This window comes from Corvus cornix, chromosome 1 (assembly GCF_000738735.6).
Source record: "Corvus cornix cornix isolate S_Up_H32 chromosome 1, ASM73873v5, whole genome shotgun sequence".
In the NCBI taxonomy this organism is placed as follows: domain Eukaryota; kingdom Metazoa; phylum Chordata; class Aves; order Passeriformes; family Corvidae; genus Corvus; species Corvus cornix.
Genome location: NC_046332.1, coordinates 4,561,529 through 4,580,823, shown reverse-complemented (window position 1 = coordinate 4,580,823; position 19,295 = coordinate 4,561,529). Strand labels below are relative to the sequence as shown.

The 19,295-nt window shown below is 45.7% G+C and overlaps 2 protein-coding genes across 12 annotated transcripts in view; one reads left to right on the top strand and one right to left on the bottom strand.

Annotated features, from left to right (window-relative positions):
- The window catches only part of POU2F1 (POU class 2 homeobox 1), a 114,004-nt gene extending 101,936 nt beyond the window's left edge, over window positions 1-12,068 (top strand). For 8 of the 10 annotated variants that reach the window (XM_039555303.1, XM_039555294.1, XM_039555330.1 and 5 more), the window contains one exon: window positions 498-11,972. In XM_039555303.1, the coding sequence (XP_039411237.1) occupies window positions 498-808 (311 nt within the window). In that variant the 3' untranslated portion in view covers window positions 809-11,972. The other 2 variants (XR_005602369.1, XM_039555314.1) reach the window with 2 other exon arrangements.
- Window positions 12,069-12,295: 227 nt separating this feature from the next.
- The window catches only part of CD247 (CD247 molecule), a 50,116-nt gene continuing 43,116 nt past the window's right edge, over window positions 12,296-19,295 (bottom strand). Inside the window, exons 3-8 of one of the 2 annotated variants that reach the window (XM_010399468.4) lie at window positions 18,786-18,839; window positions 17,437-17,520; window positions 16,752-16,787; window positions 16,041-16,097; window positions 14,753-14,794; window positions 12,296-14,045 (exon numbers count right to left, since the gene is read on the bottom strand). In XM_010399468.4, the coding sequence (XP_010397770.2) occupies window positions 13,980-14,045; window positions 14,753-14,794; window positions 16,041-16,097; window positions 16,752-16,787; window positions 17,437-17,520; window positions 18,786-18,839 (339 nt within the window). In that variant the 3' untranslated portion in view covers window positions 12,296-13,979. The remainder of the gene's footprint in view (window positions 14,046-14,752; window positions 14,795-16,040; window positions 16,098-16,751; window positions 16,788-17,436; window positions 17,521-18,785; window positions 18,840-19,295) is intronic. The other variant, XM_019285917.3, reaches the window with a different exon arrangement.

Here is a 19,295-nt window from a genome sequence, read left to right as displayed (position 1 = left end):
GTGTCACAGATAAATTTAGGAGATCATAATCTAAGGCAGACTGAACGCTGTAGACCCGTGAGAATAAGCTGTAACAGTGGTTGGTTATATGTCAACATTTAAAATGTTACGCTCAAGGTTACATGACCTTCTCCATCTTGTGATAGCTGTCATTTCACATGAACCCTCATCTCAACCCTTCCCAGTGCAACTTGCCTGGATGTGCAGACTCTCTGTGGCAGGAAACAGAAGCCAGTATTGTGCTAAAAGAGCTGAAGAGAGGCACAGTGGAATGAGTTTAGCAGCAAATGAAAGAGGCATTTTAGTATCTGCAAGATCTTGTCTGATGGTTATTTTGAAAAAAAAAACAGCCTATGATGAGACAGCTGCCCTCAGTGATTTAGAGAGCAAAATATCAGAGGAGGGCAAATGCAGAGACCCCTTGCTTTTAGGCACACTTTGCATTGTTGCTTACTGCTAATGTGATATCCTCCCTGCTCAATTTTCCCTTTTTTTAGCTCTTGCATCTGGTGGCTCTCTTCCAATAACATCACTGGATGCAACTGGAAACTTGGTGTTTGCCAATGCTGGAGGTACCCCTAACATCGTCACTGCCCCTCTGTTCCTGAACCCTCAGAACCTTTCTCTGCTCACCAGCAACCCAGTTAGCTTGGTCTCTGCAGCTGCAGCCTCCGCAGGGGCCTCTGGACCAGTCGCCAGCCTTCACGCCACCTCCACCTCAGCCGAGTCCATCCAGAACTCTCTCCTCACGGTGGCCTCTGCCAGCGGGGCCACGTCCACCACCACTACTGCCTCCAAGGCACAGTGAGCCGGGCTGGGCTGTGCTCCAGCAGCCTGGGTCACTGTGCGGTGGGATCGGCTGCCAGCCGGGTGTATGAACTGAAAAATGCCATGGGCATCCTCTCACCGTGTTGCTGGGGGACGAGAGAGAGAGAGAGAAAAGAGAGAGAGAGAGAGAGAGAGAGAGAGAAGGAAAAATATTTAAAAAAACAAAACAGAAAAAAAAACCAAAAAAAAAAAGGAAAAAAAAACAAAAGCAAAACAGGAAGGATTTAAAGCTGGGACAGACATTTGCCTAATTTTATAATAAACACTGTCTTTTCAGGATCGCTTCATGGATCGGAGAACTTTCTAACCAAAAATGTAAAAAAAAAAAAAAAAACACAAAAAAACTAAAAACCACAAAAACACAAAAAAAAGTGAAAGGACTACTTATCATTTCCAGCAGTCACAATGACAAGTTAAGGTGGGTTATCAATTCAAACATAGGAAGGGGATTCCTTGGTTTTTTTGGTCTAAATATCTTTCTTTTTTAATTATCATTTTATAGGTCTGTTGTACAGGCCATTATGTCATACAAGGTGTTTATAATCGTATCAATCATGTTGGGGGTTCCTTTCTTAACTGGTACAATTTAGGCAGGCCTGTATTACTGGTGTATCTCTATTATTATTATGATGATGATTATTATTATTATTATTTTTATATATATAGTTTGGACGCGTTTGTCTTTTGCTCCTGGATTATTTTCAGCGAGCTCCCACACCATGGGGGGAGGGCACGGGGGTGGAGAGGAAGAATGGAGCACAAATAGACTTTCAGTCCTAATCTTCTGGAAATGTTCTGAACAGTTTCCTCATCCTCGAATTTGTCTAATGCCCACTTGTAGGGATCAGAAGAATTTATGTTCATAATTTGTGCAGGAAGCTCAGTGCAGCAGCAGAGATCATTGTGTGCAAACTTCCAGGCTGGTCTCTGCTTTTCAAGCAGGCATAGGAATTAGCTGTAAACTGCCATTCCCCTTCTCTCAAATATTTAGACAAAATGGCCAAATTCTGCTCTTAGCTTCATGTGCTTGGTTCCTTTTACTTCAGAGAGTGGGATGTGACCTCTCAAGTGTGGAATGTGTGACAATACTGATGGCTCTTCTGTTCCAGTGATTTCGTTTTGCTGTGCAAGAGCACACACAAATATTTAAAAAACATCATTACCCAGGCTAATTGGCAGCATGTAGAGCAGCATTTACAGTCCTAGACACCTTCTAGGTGAGTTGGTACTGGATTTCAGAAGGTCACATTCTTCCTGTTCATAGCAATGATGCTTCCAACACTGTATTTAGAAGAACTCCCTAGTAAAAAAAGTGCTTCTGGGTTCAAAACACAGAAGCCAGGAATATGGGAACAGAAGGTGCCATCGTTAATGCCAACACAACAGAGCCACTCTGGGGCTTTGCACACACCCTGGGCTGATCTCGTGTGGTCTCTGAGCTGCGGGGCTGCTCGTGGGGTGAGGGTGGCAATCGGCACGTCCCGGGGCTGGCCTGGCACTGGAACTGTCTTTTCAAGGTTGATTCTGATCTGTGGAGCAAAGGATATTTTTGTGGATGAGGAAGGAGTAATGAACTGTACAGAAGTTAGATCCGTATATTCTTAAATATACAATCTAGTATCTGAACCAAAAAAAAAAAAAAGATTTTTAAAGAGAGAAGACTGGATCACTGCAATGCAGTTCACGTTGAATTTTCCATTCCTGATGGATTTAAAGGTTTCTGCCATGTATAAAACTAAATTACTTTTCTCTAGTGAGGGTATTAGAAGAGTCCCTTTCCCACCCGCCCACTTTTCTTTTGTCACCAGAGTGTCCTAAAACAATGAGCTGATGCAGATACGTTCATTTTGTTGATGATTCAGGGGGATCCTGGAGCTTCTCATCCAAGATCCGGAAGGCAGCAACTTTAAACTCTACACATGCTTTGGTTTGTGGCCTGAGCGTGTGGGATTTGTGTTTGCACTCAAGTGGCAGAACCCCTTATCTCTCCCCCCACCACCATGATTTTGCTCTGTTCATCTCTAACCCTCCACCTTCCTGTTTTACTGATATTTAAACCAATTACCCCTAAATCTTCAAAACTAGTGAACTGCAAGCAGGGAAACTAACAAATGTCCGTCCACCGTTTCTTATGTGTTTTTGATTTTTTTATGTTTTATTTTTTTAAAACTAAGCTTGAACCAAAGTCAATTTCTAGCAAGCTGCTGTACTAATGGACTAGTTTGTATAAGTGCAGTTCAGATGCAGAGAGGCGATAGATGCTACTGACAATTTCTTTTTCATTTGTCTTTTGTTTTTATTAATTTTATATAAAAGTTGCTGCTTGTTTTTAATCTTTTTTTTTTTTTTTGGTTGGTAATTTGTGTTATCCTTGGGGCAGACTCTTAACTTGATTTTGTTTTCTTTTATTTGATGTGTAAATAGAATGGCAATGTCAGAGGATTGTTAATCCAAGAGGTCCCACCTTTATCCCCCCAGTATGGATGAATCTCAGTATTTTTGATGTGTCTCTACGTCTTCAGGCTGTGCAGGAGACTTTTAGGGCTATGAATAATACTGCAAAAATGGCAATGGCCCTCAGTAAAAGCTTCAGAGCAGCAACAGATACAGCTGGGTGAGCTTCAGGGAGGTAGGGAAAAGTAGAAGAGAAGATGCTGGTACCCACTGTGCTGGTCTGGAGGCCACAGCACGGTCTATAGTTTCTACCAAAGGAATGCAAGTCCCTGGGACTTGTTTTGAGTGAAGTAAGAGGGTGGGGAAAGCTGCAGCTGTAGCGTTTGTTCCTGACTCCGAAAGTCCCTGCTTACTTTCACACCTGTGCAAAAGTACAGTTTATCAGGAAGCTTTTTTTGTTAGAGGGGGGAGACCACCAGGCTTGTCTCCGATGGATCCCCTCCTCCCCAAGGGTTTTGGGGTGGGGTGGGGGGCATGGTCCTGGCAGATATCTAGGAAACACAAAGAAAGGTGGGCCTTAAATCAGTGGAAAATCCTCTCTCCGCAGTTCCAAGAGACTGTGCCATTAGCTGTCTGAATGAGTTTTCATGTCCCATTCTTGCTGGTTTGTGGTTGGGAGAGGGTCTTGTTGAGTACATATCTGGAACACTAATGCAGCTTGGATGGTTTATTTATTATAAAAATCTGCTTTTTTTCCTGACTACCTTTGCATTGGTCACATGGCTTTGGTGTGAGCACCTTATACCCCTTTACCCTCCTCTTCTCTACCCCATCACTCTGTCTGGGGCCCAGATTCCAGGGAATTCTTAGCAAGTTTTTTTCTGACAGAAACTGGAAACTCAGAGTAGCCACATACCCAAAAAAAGCTTGGTTTTGTTTGCAGAAGCTGACATAATACCCAAAGAGCACATATCCCATGGCATCCATTGCCTGTGTGCTCTGATTCATTGTCCCCTAAAACATCCCTATGGCTGACTGACTTGTTCCTGGAGCCTACTTTTCATCCCTATCAGTGTTTTTCCTCATGGATGCTGGCTACCTCCAGTGTTTAGGTGAAAGAAGGAAATCAGACTGGCAGTGAGTGTACTTCTGCCAAGTTCAGAGAATGAAAAGAAAGTGAGATCATGTACCAGAATTTAGCAGAAGTCTCTTTTTTAAATTATCCTTGTGCTGGCAGCAGGAATTGATGCATCTGAAAAGAAACTATAACAATTGTGTACAGACCCAGTAAATACGATCACAAGGAGTTTGGTGGTGTGTTGGAAAAGGATAATAGCATCTCTTTTTCAGAGTTCCATGTCTCTGTATTTAAAGGTGAGAGGGTTGCTTTTCATAGTTTGCAAGCATGTCACAGGACCCAGGCAAGAAGAGAGAAGGTGAAAAACTCATTGCAGGCAGGGTTAGTTCAAAAAGCAAGAGATTTACGGAGACACAAACACAGATATGCCCAGAAGGTGAAAAATAATTTAGAGAATGGCTTCAGGAGTTGGTCTTGTAGCTTGGTGATGACATTTTTTTCTGTTCTTAAGAAAAATATGTGTAGCTTTAGCACGTTTTTGCTTTAGTACACTTGGTCTCCTCCGAACCCACTCTCCACAGTCACTGTGGAAGGATTCACGAATAGTCCAAAGAAAGTACACACAGGTGTGGCTGCTCACAATAGCTACATCTGCTTAAATTTCCTACAGAGGATTAATTTTGTTTCTGAGATACTGTATGTGTTAGTCTAAGTACATTTTTATCGTGTCACTGTGAGGTGGTGTGGATGTGCACGTAGACATTTCTTGGAACTGTGACCTAATGTTCAAATGCCACCTCTGTAAACCTCACACCATGTGCTTTCACGTGTTTCTGCAGTTGAGTTAGTGAAGGACACAGGAGGATTAATTCCTTAACTCTCTGCACATTCCTGTGAAGCAACGTTCCTTAAAACAGGAATTCCCTCCTTTTTCTTGTTTTTTGTTGCAAATGGAGCAGTACAGCCATTACAGCTGGAGCCATACCACAGATACTAAACCAAAGCAACATCTAATTTACCTTAGATATCAATTCATATTTTCTTAGATAAAGAAATATATAAAAGTACAAAATGATCTTAAAGAGACAAGTAGCTTCTCATGATCATTCGAGTGTTTTAGGAGACAAAATAATGCATCTGGTCCAAACTTTCAATGACACTTGGTTTTAAACTGGAAGTTTAAAATGTCGATGTTTTTATTGCCACGTTAACTTTATGAAGAGTCACTATTCCCTATTGCTGTTTTGCCTAAAATGGTTAAATGCTGTTTCTCCATGCCATATACCCCAGCAGGCCCTGTGTATCCCTGGTGGATGTTGCCTAGGGTGGAGTATGACCAAAGGAATAAGCTGGCCTGCTTCCCCCATTGCATTTATGGTTGTCAGTTCTCACGTGGCCAACTCAAATCGCTTTCTATTTTTGCACCCAGTACATCTGCCCTCTCCCTCCCAAAGTACTATAGCAATAGAGAATTCAAGATACCTACCTTGCACAAGTTCTACCCTTCCCACTCATGAAATCTCTTGCTGCTGCCTGTGAGTTTCTCTCTTCTTTCTGGAGGGGAGTCCCCTAAAATACTTTAAAGATACTTGATAGAGGTTTCGTCAAAAAGTTGTTGCTTCCAATTTGCAATTTCTTCAGATGTTCATATCTTTGTTTTCATGATCTGAACAGTACCTGGTTCCCTCTGTCACTGCAAGTAGTTTCAGTGCTTTTGGAACGATGAAAAGCAATTCCTCTATTTCCGTATCTTCACACATGGACACAGAGTAACTCATGGAAAAAAGCTTGAATTTTTTTCAGCTTATCTGTCTTCGTTTGAGCTGTCTGCCACTTCTCCCAAGTGGGGACATGCTCTGAATTTTTACTCCTATGGGATGCTTTTAGGAGGGCGTTAGGGAGACTGCACTGAAATTACAAACAGTTTAACTGTGGGAGAAGAGACATCTTTTACTCAAGTAGACAAATAAGGTCAGCATGTAGAACTTCTTTTCTGACCTAATTCCTAAACATGAAGCAGCTACTGAGCTTTGTCTCGGGGCTGCTTGTAGGTCCATCAGTGATGCCCTGCTAAGAACCGTCCATAACTGGAATAATCTGGGTCCCCTTTCTCCCTCCCTCCCTCCCTCCCTCTCTCTGCCTCTCCCCCTCCTTGCTCCTTCCCCGTCTTCCCTCAGCGAAAGGTAGCACCATACAGCTCTGAGAACAATACTTGTGGGTAGCAGCTGGCTTCTGGCACCTTCATAAAATACCTCAGCATAGCTTAGCATTGTCGCAGAACTGGTTTTAAACTGAAAAAATCAGAAGAGAAAAGCAAACTTTATAAATAGTGGAGATAATTCTAGCTGTAGAGTTTAGTTGAACTGATGGTTTATTATGATTGATAAACATGATTATGCTGTATGTATTTGAGATCCTGTTTATAGGTTACAACTTTATAGGGTCGGGTGGGGGTGGGTGGATGTTGGGGGCAGAGAAGGGGGTTTGACTGTGTTAGAAGGAAAATGTTTGCTCATAAATTTTTTTCCTTGTATCTGTCTTGCCAAAGGAAACATTTTGTCGCTCCTGGGTTTGGGATTGTTGTTTGGTTGGTTTATCTGTGGTCTAATCTGCAGCACAGCACGTGGTGGCATGCAGGTTACTGGTGGGGTTGCTGTTCAGGGTCCTTTTGAGTGTGCGCACACTTCCCTCCCTCTTGGCCTTTCCTTGCCCCTCGCTGGGATCTGAAGATGAGGCAACACGTATCCGGGAGGCTCGGGGGAGAGATGGCTGTACTGGGCTGGAATCGACCTCGGGGCTGTAAATCCGTTTCAGTTGAGTTGAGTTGAGTTGCTCCAGAGCTGAACTGGGTCCGCTGTGTTTAACTCCAGGGAGGGACAAGAATGGTTGTCGCATCTTAATCTATCTGGGAGAGCAAAAGTGAAACAGGTTCCTTTTATCCCCCTTGTCTTGTTACTGAATGTAGGGCTTGTAGTGCTTGATAATAGGTGGAAAACTTTTTAAACACTTCCTTTTCTAATAGCAATGCTAATCCTGTCTAGACCAAAAACTATGAAAGAAAAAACCAAACTGAGAGAGGTGAAAGCTAACCTACTCCTAACACCTGGCTGGTCTGCCTGAAAGGGTTGAAATACTGTGAGACGGTTGTGGGAGAGGAGCTTTGAGGTGTTGTTGGCGAGGGACCGGGTCGTTCTCCTGGCCGATGTCTCGGTGTTGTGGTGGGAGTAGCAGAAGAGCGAGTGGTTCTTGCCTTGGGAGGGTGTTGCAGCCAGCTCCGTGTGGGCTCCAAGGCTCCTTTCCCGTTTTCCCCTGAGGCTGCTGGAGCGGGGGAAGAGGGCAGGGGTGTGCGTGGGTGTGTGTGCGAGTGCGTGTGAGCACCAGCCGGCGCTGGCTGCGTGCGGGGAGTGAGAGCTGGGTTTCTAAAGGAGCTCGACTCCGCTGGGGACGGAGAATTCCCAGTGGCCTCGTAGGGAACCAAAGGCACTGATAAGTTGTCAGCTCTGCTGTTCTCAGAGCGGGTAAGAGGAAAAGCTGGGTGGGGGTTTTTTGAGCTTTGGGTCAGTGTCCCTTCCTCTAAGGACCTCATCTCTTGCGGGTACTCCCACCTTTTCTGCATGGAGTTGCTTTGGCTCTGTGAAGACAAACGGTGTCTGGGGTTTGCCCAGTGCTGCAGGTCTTAGGCTGATGGTGGGATACAGTCAGGGAAAACTGTTTCTTTCCTTCAAATGTGGAAGCAGTGTAGTCCAAGGTCAGAGTCTGTTCAACAGCTTTTGCATATGGTCTTTCTCTTAAGGGAGGGACCTTGAAGACTCCTTTCTTTGCTCCCCAGAGTAGCCTTGTACATGTTCATGTATCGTGCTATTGGGCTGAGCTGTTTTATCAGTGAACTTGGTGAGCTCTTGTGAAGAAAGGGAGGGAGGAAGGGGGAGAGCGGGTTGTCCAGCTACTCTTCCTCCGGACGCCAATTGGGTTGCAGAACTTCACTGAAAGCTTTACTAATAGAATTGTTGTTCTGACATTATGTAAAAGTGGTATTAATATTGTGTGACTTTTCAAAGAGCTAGTTAGATTTATAGATAGGTAATAGGGATATTGAAGAAATGACTTCTCAAAGAAAAGAGCACTTGGAACAAAAGAAGTGGAAAACAAGGTGTGCTTTATGGAAAACAAATCTGAGGAAGGAAATGAAACAGCTTGTGGGAGGCGAGGGAAGATGATACCCTTTGGCGTTCCTTAGTGCTGCTGAGGCTCTGCCCCAGAACTGGAACATTACCCCCTCTGCCTTATTTCATCTCTCTACCAAACAGGACATTGTCAAGTAGCTCAGACCAAAATGCTGATCTGTCTTAAAACTGTGTCGGTCTGCTGGGGAGTATTCTTCGGCAGAGCTTTACATAATACCGTAAGATACTTAATTTATCACGTTAGCTTCCCCTTCCCTCCCAAAATTGTCTTCTCTGTTGTAGGCCCCACTTCAGGATTCACACTGCCTTTGCTGAATTCTGTGGCAGCAGCTACGGAAGCCCTGTTTCCTGAATGTCGTAGCTTTGTGTGCGTTCCAAGCCGGCCTGTTGCGGTGCTATGAAAACCTGAAATTATTTAACAGTAGGAATCCCAAGACCTTAGGAAATGGCGTGCCAAGGGGCAACTCGTGGAGACCGCACAACCCCCTTGAGAAACCATACAGGAACAAGAGCACCCGTGACAGTGTCCTGAGAACAAGGCAGTTGAGACAAAACCTTTAGTTCTTCCCCCATTGACTCTCCATGTGTCGGCCTCTGTGACCCTGGTGCTCCCTGCGCCTGAGCGAGTCCGAGGGGAAAACGCAATGAGAAAGACTTGGAGCTCAGGGCCGCTCCCCGCGAGTTCCCGGGGAGCCGGGCTGCGCCTCCCTGCAGAGCGGGGAAGGGAAGGCACCGCTGCGGGTGGCTCAGAGAGGGCTGGAGCAGCAGCGGCCCCGTGGGCACCTCGCGTGCCAGCGCTCCGTGCGAGGGCCCGGGCAGGAGCTCCTTCGTCCCCGCCAGTGCCGTTGTTCCATTTCCTTCCTCTGTGGTAGTATCTAAGGCTAGGTGTGAGTAGGTGTGGGGTGTTTATCCGCCACAGGTACAGGAGCTGTCGTATACCTCATTTCTAACTCGTAACTGAGTAACTTGCTTTAACTTTCTCCAAACCCCACAGAGTTGCCAAGTCTGCCCTCCCTCCTTTGATTAACACTGAACTCTGGCCTATAGCACCCCGTGACCTGCAACCTGGGGAGTGACCCCCTAACGCCTCTGAATGTCGCTGCTTAAAAGCTACTGCAAAGTGAGGGCAAATTGCAATCTTATCTTATTTCCTTTGGTTACAAGGGGTCCTCTTGATTAGTCTGTGAATATCCACCCCCTCCCCTCCACTCTCCAAGGAAAAGGGCCGCCCACGCTGCCTTTTCCCACCCTGGAGCAGCGCTGAACTCCAGGGCCTGGAGGCACTCTCAGCCCACTGCTGTGTACATGCTACTCACTTTTTAACACGACCAAAAAAGCAAAAAAAGGAAAAAAAAAAAGGAATCTCCAAATATTTAATTTTCTTCTTTATTATTTGACAATCCTGTATCCCTTCCCCACTCCCCCAACCTGGCCAGAAGCTGCATCCTTAACCCGGTCCATCTTTATTTGAATGTAGTTCCCCTACCCCCATGGGAAAGAGAAGCTTTGTCAGGTCACGGTGGCTGCTATAAGTCGGGAGGGGGCGGTTTCTTTGTTTTGTTTTGTTCTTTTAAAATTTCCAGCCAAAACCAAAGATTTCCTAATGATTGTATAAACTCAAAACAAACAAACAAACCAAAGACAAAGGGCGTCTTCAGCACCAAGCCCACCTGTGAGGCCGGCCTGGCCTGGCCGGGCAAGGGTCACTGCCAGCCTGGGGGCCAGCCTGGGGCTCCAGAAGGCTCTGGGTGGAAACTCCCGGCTCCAGAGTGAAATCTGGGGCACAGGTGCTGGGAGGGGAGGCCGGGGCTTCGCAGGTGGGTTGAGGAGCTGAAGACTTGGGTGCAGGATTGGCTGCTCTGCTGGGTGCTTTAACCCTCTGGGGGCTGGGTGATGTTGATTAATACACGCTGAGGTGCACTTCTGAGCTTCCCCCCCTTCACTGCTTGGAAGAGGCTGTCCTGTCGTGAGAAATCCCTGAAAGAAGAAGAAGCAGCTTTTCATTTCTCCTCTAGTTCCTTTTTTCTAGATTTCTTTTATTTTTGCAGCACCACTGTGCAACTATGCATTGTATTTCTCAACCTTTTATGCTAGGTAGATGCCTGTGACTTTTTAACTTTTGGGGGGGGATTGCAAATGGAGGAACTTTTTACATGGATCTTTTTAATCTCAGTTGATTGGGGGGTGTTTGGTTCTAGGGTCATACAAGCTCTATCCCAAAGCAAAATCCAAATGTTAATATTATTAGCCTGATGCAGATACCAAAGATAATTTCTTTCCTGCAGAACCTTAGACTTGTGTATTAAGTACGATTACCCAGCACTTGCATTAGTCTAACCTCAGTAATTCCAAAGCTTAGATGTATATTTTGGTATATTTCTGGGATATTAAAAAATTGTCGTTTAAATTCTTGTTTGTTTCAGTGTAATGCTCTTAAAGTCATAGCATGGAGATAACTGAACTTGTCCTATTCTTAGTAGTTTGAAATAATAGTATTTTTGTATGTTTTGGGTGTGTCAATGTATGTATTAACATAACGGTTTTCACTGCCTAGGTGTTCATAAATAATAATAAAAGAAAAACCAACTACAAAGGGTTTTTAAACTGTACATAATATTCCGTGAGGAATTTCCACCAGACCAATTTGGATCGCATTTTCACTGATGGCCGCTCCCAACTGGGATTCTTTCTTTCTTTTTAAAGAGACAGCATGTTCTTTTTTTTCCCCCGCTGACCTGAGGTTCTTTCTCAGTGTAAAGGGGGTTTCACTGTTTTTAAGGGGTGGGCCAGAGAGGAAGTAGCCTAAATTTTGTTTTTAAAAAAGTATTTAGCATGTTAGTTTGAAAACTACCCCTTTGTATGAAGAATTGGGAGTGGAAAACCAAGCCCTTTCTTCTAAATCAGATAGTAATTTTCAAAGAAATGAGGATTTGTGAATGTCTGTAGTGTCTGGGCAGTCCCTTTTTGCTTTTGTTCTAAATAAGACAAGTTTTTGGTCCTAACAGTTTCACTGCTCTGTGCAACTGCCTGCTTACACTGGCTGGGAGGTTTTTTTTTCTCTTGCCCTTCCTCATACACTGCATTTATACACTTGAGGTCAGCAGAACACTTGAAATCAAGGGCCATATGGGAGTACCCTACCCAAACACAACCCAAGCTTTTCTTGAGAATGAAATGTGAGAGTCCCACACATTTCAAAACCTTGCTGATCACACTAAGGGTGAGGAGGAAGGCGAAATGCTGTCTCTTTAAAGATGTCCTTTATTATTATATTATTATTATTATTATTATTTTCCCAGTGGTTGCCTACAGATAGCTGTAGGCATTGAGAGATTGTGTAGATTACAGTAAATCAGAATGAAAAGGTAGATTTTGTGTAGATGCATTTGTCTGCTGTAATTTTTTATATATATTAAACTTACTGTAATTGTACAGTTCATTTCTGTTGTAAACATCATTAAACCATTTTCCAAGTGTTTTAACATGTATGCACTTGTTTGTAGTTTTTAGATGTGTCAGGGGAAGGCCGATTCCCCTTCCCCCATGCCTCAGACTGGGCCAGAAGATTGAGCTGTGGTGCCCTTTGTCTTGTCAAACTGAAGGAGAGCCCAGGTTTTATGCACTCTGCTTGAAGCTTTTGTTCTAATTCTGTGTTTATCAGCTCCCCTCCTAAAAGCAGAAACAGCTTCAGTTCCTTCCTGAAGGCAAAGAGGAGACTCTGCTCAACCCCATGGTGAGTGGCCCCAAAACCAGCATTGTATGATTTTTGAACTTAAGGTATCTGTTGTTATAAAAAGAGCATAAAGGTGATTTTTTTTCCCCCACAAAGAATCTCATTGCTATTGTTTAGTGGTTGGTATTTCATGCTGCCGAAACCTGTGACTTCTACACCTTGTAGATATGGTTATGGTGATTTAAAAAGAGAAAGCTGTTTCCAGTACTCTTTGTTCTTGCATCGAGTGCTTTGCAGCATAACTTTACTGTAATTTTCAGCTCAGCTGTCTCAGTTATCACCCAGTTCTCTCAATTTTTCTTGTCACTGCAGAACAGTAAGGGATCGAGGAAGTCAGGGGTTTTTTTGCAAGAAACATTCATCACCATGTCCCAGTTTTGAGGGGTTTTTTTGCTTTAATTTATTGTAAATACTCTTTAAAAGCTATAAGCACCTACTACAGGTACAGTTTTACTGCTAAAGAAGTAAAACTGCCTTGGAACTTGCATAGCACCCATTTCAACAAGTTTTTCTGCTGCTAACCCACCCAGTCCCTGGAAAGAAGACATAACCTCATCTGGGCAGTGACCAGGGCAGCAGCTCTTGTTCGACAGCCTTGCTTTAGCTCTGCTTCCTCTGTGAGGACTGGTGAGATGGCCTGGTCAGCTCCTGAGTCGAGGTGAGACACCCCTGATTTTGCTGGGCTGGATTTGTCCTTGCTGAATTCTGTGCAGCCTTGTGAGGCTGCAGCAACAGGAGACGAGTGTCCCTTTGAGACTTGGGTATGGGGCTCCTGGGATGTGTGTAGGAGCTCCTGTTGGAATCCTGTCTTCCTCAGCTTCCCTGGAGATGGTGCTGCTGGGTGCAGGCTGGTTCAGATGGCCTGAATGCCTCAGGTAAGGAGCTCGTGCCATTCCCACTGCTGTTCCCTACACATACACAGGACTCAGGCACTGTTTTATTAATTCATTCATCAAAAACACATGACTTTACTGAACTGGTGTCTCTTTGGAATGATACCTGCACCTTTTAGAGGCAGCTTCATGAGAGACTGGTTTGGAAACTGCTTTTATGTTGGCTTTTGTACAGTTTGTTGTCTGGAAGTGATAATAGGGGAGCCCATCTCCTTGTTTTCATTGTTTTTCTGCCTTCAGAGAAGTCTCTCACCTGGGTTACCTGGCTCATATTTATGGATGAGTGGCAGTGCCATGGCTTGATCTTTTCTGGGATATTGGTGCTCATTCTCTTCCTACTGGAAAGTTGGCATTCAGCCTCTCTGCTTCACTACTGTAACATCTAACATCATGTCTCTCTTTATAATTAAAGAAAAAGGCAAATTTAAAGCAAAAAAGGGTCAAATAGTCTTAAGATAAATATTACAGGAAATAACTACAGTCCTATCTTTACAAGTTAAATGCAATAAAACCATAATTCCATAATGTCTTAATACTCTGGAAGACAGGGAAGAGCTATGGAAATAGCTGTGTTTGTTAGAAGGCTGTGGTCTGGTCCCACAACACAAACCTTCCCCCAAAAAAATCAGCATAATAACCACTATGGCTGGAAACAACTTTACAGATCTGTACATTCTAATAGCAAAAGCAGTTACATGATTCAGGAGAAGAGGGAGGAGGGAAGGTCCAGTCTCTGTGCACCAACCCAAGGAGGTTCTTGCACATAGAAAACACACAGTGCTTGTGTTGGATGAAGAGGCTTTCCCCCCTCTCCTCCCCAAAGCAGGTGGGCATCTCTCACTCTTGCCCATCCCCTCTGAGGCTCCTACTTAGCGGGGGGGCAAAGGCTGCATTTGGAGAGCATCATAAGTGTCCTTGGTTGCTGCACTGAGCCCCTGAAAAACAAAACCAGAAAAACAGGTGAGGCATGAGTGTGAGTGCTTCCTTTTTCCCTGGCTGACCAGTCAGCAGCAGGATGGCAAGGGCTCAGTCAGGAGCATAAGTCTGATTTTTTTTCCCTACGAAAGTTTTTACTCCTGAGTGATTCTTTAGTCTTTGTATGGTGCTATCACTTACCTGAAGGCAAGGTGCATCCTGAATAATTGTTACGAACATATGACTACAGCAACTCATCCTAACTGCTTCTGCAGATCTTTGGAGTACATTTTATTTGCGTATTATTAAGAGCTAACTGATGCTAGAATGAGCTCTGATAATTAAATGAACAGACATCAAATCATGGACTTTGGACTTCTTTTCTTTGATTTGGAAGGGAAATCAAGTGCAGTTCTGGGTAAGTAAGTTGGCAGTGGGACCTCAGGTGGCTGTGAATCCCGGGAAGCATCCCCTGACAGCCCAGCCCTTTTCCTGGCAGCCTGCTCGGGTACAGCAGCTGTGCCCTGTGTTACAGATCCCAGAGCCAGGGGTAGCTGGGGCTTCCAAGAATGAGGAGTTAGTGAGACACCTGGTGCCTGCTTGGGGAACCTCCAGCTGCCCTTCACTTCTCCGTGCCTTCCTGACAGTGCCATTGGATGTCCAACCACAGGCTACACCTCACTGAGGAGGACGGGTGAGGGGAGCAGCTGTGGGAGGTGGTGCCTACCTGGTAGAGACCTTCATTCCCTTTGCCTCGCCGCCTCTGCTGCTTTGGGAAAACAAAACAAGCACAGATTGATTAGTGGGTGCTTTCCTGATTATGCAAAAAGAAAGAAACCCCCTGAGTTCCCCCATCCTCTGCTGAGGGTGTACAGGATGTACCAGCTGTGCTTGGCCTGGACTGTGCTCTGCACAGGAAAGCACCTGGTAAGTCTGGACCAGCCCAGACATGCTGCAAGGGGTGTTAATGAGAAGATAGAGATAATAGGAAACAAAAAGAAATTGTTTTGGTTTGCTGACGTATTTTCCTGTCATGCTGTTAGAATGTTGCTATTTCTTTGATTCACTGTATGTATAGAGATTTGGCAGCATTCCTGTAGACACTGATTATTTAGTAATAGATTGTATCACAAACGTGTCAAGGAGTAGTGCTTGTTACAGTTAAAATTGCAGCAACCTGTTAAATGATCATCTATTTGGAATGGGACAAGGGCTTTGGTGTTCTGTTCCCTCCAGAAACAGAAACATTCAAAAAACATGGTGCAACTTTATAGCCCATAGCTCATAGACAGAGCTTGACTCTGGCAGCGGGGCATTAGAATAAAAAAAGGGAACAGATTAAATGTTGGTGTTGCTTCAGCATTCCTCAACACTAAACTTTGTTTTGAAATGCCCCTTTTTTCATGTGTCAGAAGGAAATGAAAGGTTAGATATAGATAGATAGATAGATAGACAGACAGACAGATAGATAGATATGACACTTTGACGTAAAATAGAACCTGTGTAGGTCAGAGCAATTTTTCATTTTGCCATAAACAAGTGTCCCCAGATGGTTTGTTTTTTTTTTTTACACAAGCCCCCCTTCCCCAGCAGCTTGTGCACAGAGCTAGAACTCTCCCTTTGCTGTAGTTGGAGACATGACTGATGTGTGCCTTCTTAAACATTTGAGAGCAGAGCTGTGGGAAGGAGAATATTTCCCCTATTCCTTGTCTGCAGTCAGGCACAAGGAGGGGCTGGCACTTGCTCTCCTGATCCTGTAACACCAGCCAGGCTTGGCGGCCTGTGGAGGGAAACCATAACCTTGCAGCTCTGAATTGCTCTGGAGAAATGCGTTCCAAAATCTTCCTGTGCTGCTGGACCACTGCAGCACTTGACACCAGACCTTCCTTCAGCTGTTCCTCACCCATCTCATGCCCTCTGCCCCCTCAGCCAGGGCAGCCATCAGGGGTTTTCTGCCCAAAAGCTGAAATGTTTTCTGTTGCCAAGTTTTCACCGGGAAGGAAAGTAAGACTCACCTCTCCCTTCATTCCAATCTCGCTGTATGCCTCGCCCATCTTGTCCTTCTGCAGTGACTGCAGGTAGAGAGGGGGAAGGAGTCAGTGTGTCAGTAGAAAAGCCAAGGCAGCCCCTGGGTGGCCACACTTCAGCCAGCTGCTCTGAGTGTCTGATTCAACAATAGTGAAGCTCTTGGAAACGAGCTCATTTCTCAAGCACTGCAGACCCAGACAGACCCGAGTTAAGACATGAGAATTAACATTCCTGTATCTGCTTTGGAGCACAGACCACCACATTTAGCCAGAATCAAATAACTCAATCAAGGGTTTCCTAAGCAGCCCCCCTTTGATGCACTGGCATTTGGCCTTTGCCAGAGAGCAGTCACAGGGGCTGGAGACCATGCACAGAAAACACTGCAGCAGGGATCACATGGGATGAGGGTTGGTTAGTCACTAGCATTAGGCATTAGCAGGTATCTTGATCCAAGTTCTTTTCCCCACCTCCCAAGGCAGTGTTTTTCTCCTATCACACACAAGTGAGCTGAAATTTTCTAGCAGAAACAAAGGGCTTGGAGGGAGGTGTTGGGTGGAAAGGAAGAGAAGCCTTTAAAAGCAGCTGTTGAGTTTTGAACCAAAGCTGAAATTGGGCGGGGGGGGGAGTCTCCTGTGAAACAGCATCTCCTGTTCCCAGCCATCCCTCCCTCTCTGCTCCCTCCAGAGTGCTCTACTCACAGTGTAGACAGTGTCCTGAGGGTTCTTTCTTCTTTGCTGTAAAACAAAAGAAAAAAGTTGCCCATACATTGCACTGCCAGCATCCCTCACCACCTTGTACATGCTTGTGCATTTGCTCCATGGCACAGCTGTGGCTCATGGGACTTTCCCTGCCCATTCCAGTCCATCCTGCCTCCACTCATAAGGCTCTGTTCAGACAACTTGTTCTCAGGAAAATTAATTTTAACAATTGGTAAAACTTAGTTCTTCTCCGCTCACTGCCTACAGCTGTCACCTGCTGATGCAGGAGGTTTTCCCTCCCTTTTCCTTTGAAAGTGATGGGCTCTGCAGCAGAAGGAGTTGTTTTGGCTGCTGCTCTGCTTTGTGGGCGCTTGTTTGTTGGCATCAGACGCAGCAAGCTCTGTGAAACACCCACCGCTGCCGGGCCTCCTCCGCATCCGCCCCGGGCCCGGGTGTCACTTCCCACCCCGGCTGGCTGCGAGCTCCCAGCCGAGCGAGGGGGGCCGAGATCAAAGGGGAGGGAGAGGTTCTCTGCTGTCCCCCCGCGCCGCCCGAGTTACGACACAGATGGCGTCGTTCCCTGCCCGGGAAGGCGCTCGGGTGGCTGCGCGTGTGAGCAGCGCTCTGACACGGCGTGGGAGGCACCAGATCAAAGGACAGAGGTGCACATGGGGGAGGAGGTTACCTGGTGTCTCCCGCCCAGCTCGGGGTCTGCTCCTCGCTTTCCTCCCAGAACATCGTAATCGTCTCTGTGCACACGGGAGAGTTTCTGAAACAGGAGAGCAAAAGCAGTGGATGGACACCGAGATAATGAGATAATAGAGCCTGACTTAACACAGAAGAGAAAGGGAACCCAGCTCGGTTCACAAGGACTGTAACTGAACTAGAAATTATTTTTTACTTCCTAATGCAACTGTCAACAAAAAGGTCTACATCTAAGCCATGGATGACACAAAACTGCAAGCTGTTGCATCAAAAACATTTCCTAAGTGGAAAGGAGTTGAAAACTAGAGAGCATGAAGGGGAAGGACTCTGACTTTCATGCTTTCTCTCCCACCGGCGAGTGAAGATCCATGAGCTTCATTTTTCTTGCAGAGCAGCTCATGTAAATTTGCATCAGGCAGCTACAGAAATTTTATGCCCAACAGAGTTCTTAGCTGGGAAGGGTTACCTTGGACAAGGGCAAAGGTGAGATTTCAGGTCAGAATAGCACAGCTGACAGAGTGCTACTTGAAAGGTGACAGGCTACACTTAAACTGAAAAGAAATTACATTAGTGTTCATACATTACAGAGTTAAACAGAACCCATCACAGGATGTGGCTATGGTCAAAAGCGTGCGAAAAAAAAAATTAAAAGACAACTAGACATAGCCAAAATAGCTAAGAGTTTAATGCTGCCATGAGTGAGCAATTTAATGAGGAGGCACAGGCAGGATCTTGTCTGTCCTCTTTCACTGGCTAAAGGTGCTGTCCATGGTCAGAGCACAGGACAAGGTACATCTCTGGAATCATCTGGTACAACAGGGCTTGCTGAGGGGCAACAGGAAAGCTTGGGAATGGAGACACAGGGGCTGTGGTGGCTCAGGCTCCACACACTTGGCAATGTAAGAGCTGCGGGTGCCCAAAGTCAGCTCCACACCATTCCTTGGCATTTGGCCTTTGCCCAGCCCACATCAAACAGAAGCAGCAGCAGCACCAGGGGCAGTGGCTGCACACACACACCCAGAGGTCTCACAGGCCTGTTCCATAGGGCAGCACAACAAACAGCCTGGGCTCCTGCCAACCTTCAGCTCAAATCAGGAACCTACAGCCCAAAGACCTCTCTAGTGTCTGACCAGAGTGGTGACACCAGAAGCTGCCCCTGCGAGGTTTTACCTTTCCTCCTTACAGCTGCCATGCTGCACACAGGTACAGCCTACTCATTAGCTGGCTCATCCAAAGCTTTTCTGACCAGCAGGCAATTCACCGTCTCTAAGTGCCCCAAAAGGTCTGTCTGGGTGGTAGATTAAAAAACAAAGACCAGCAGTTACTCACATTGTACACGTCATCCTGGCCTGGTCGCAGCTGTGGTTCAGAGGCCTGGCTGAGCTGAAAGAGACCATTCCATGAGCAGAGAGACAGTGGCTCCCTTCAGTCCTTTCATTCCCTCTCTCCTACTCTCATCAGAAACAGGGTAACCCACAAACAGCTCCCTGTGAGGCTACAGGCAATGTAAACCACTGCTGCAGTGGCACTTTTATCCACACACCAGCCTGCTCTCAGCAGCCAAGTCATTTTACTTCACATCACACCAGCTCACAAACATCTGAGTTTGTTCCCTACATACCTGCCCTCCTCAGATTTGCCTCTCCATTCTTTTCCTGTCTTAATCTTGTGCCTCCCTGGGCCCCTGGTTCTCCAGCTGCCTGCGAAGTTTCTGGGCTTCCTGCAGGGAATCCATGCACCCCTCAGGAGCAGCACCTGGCTTGCAGGAATATGGTACCACCACAGTAATTTGGTGTGAGTGGCAGCTAACAAAGACATAAAGGATTATCCCTTCTGTAG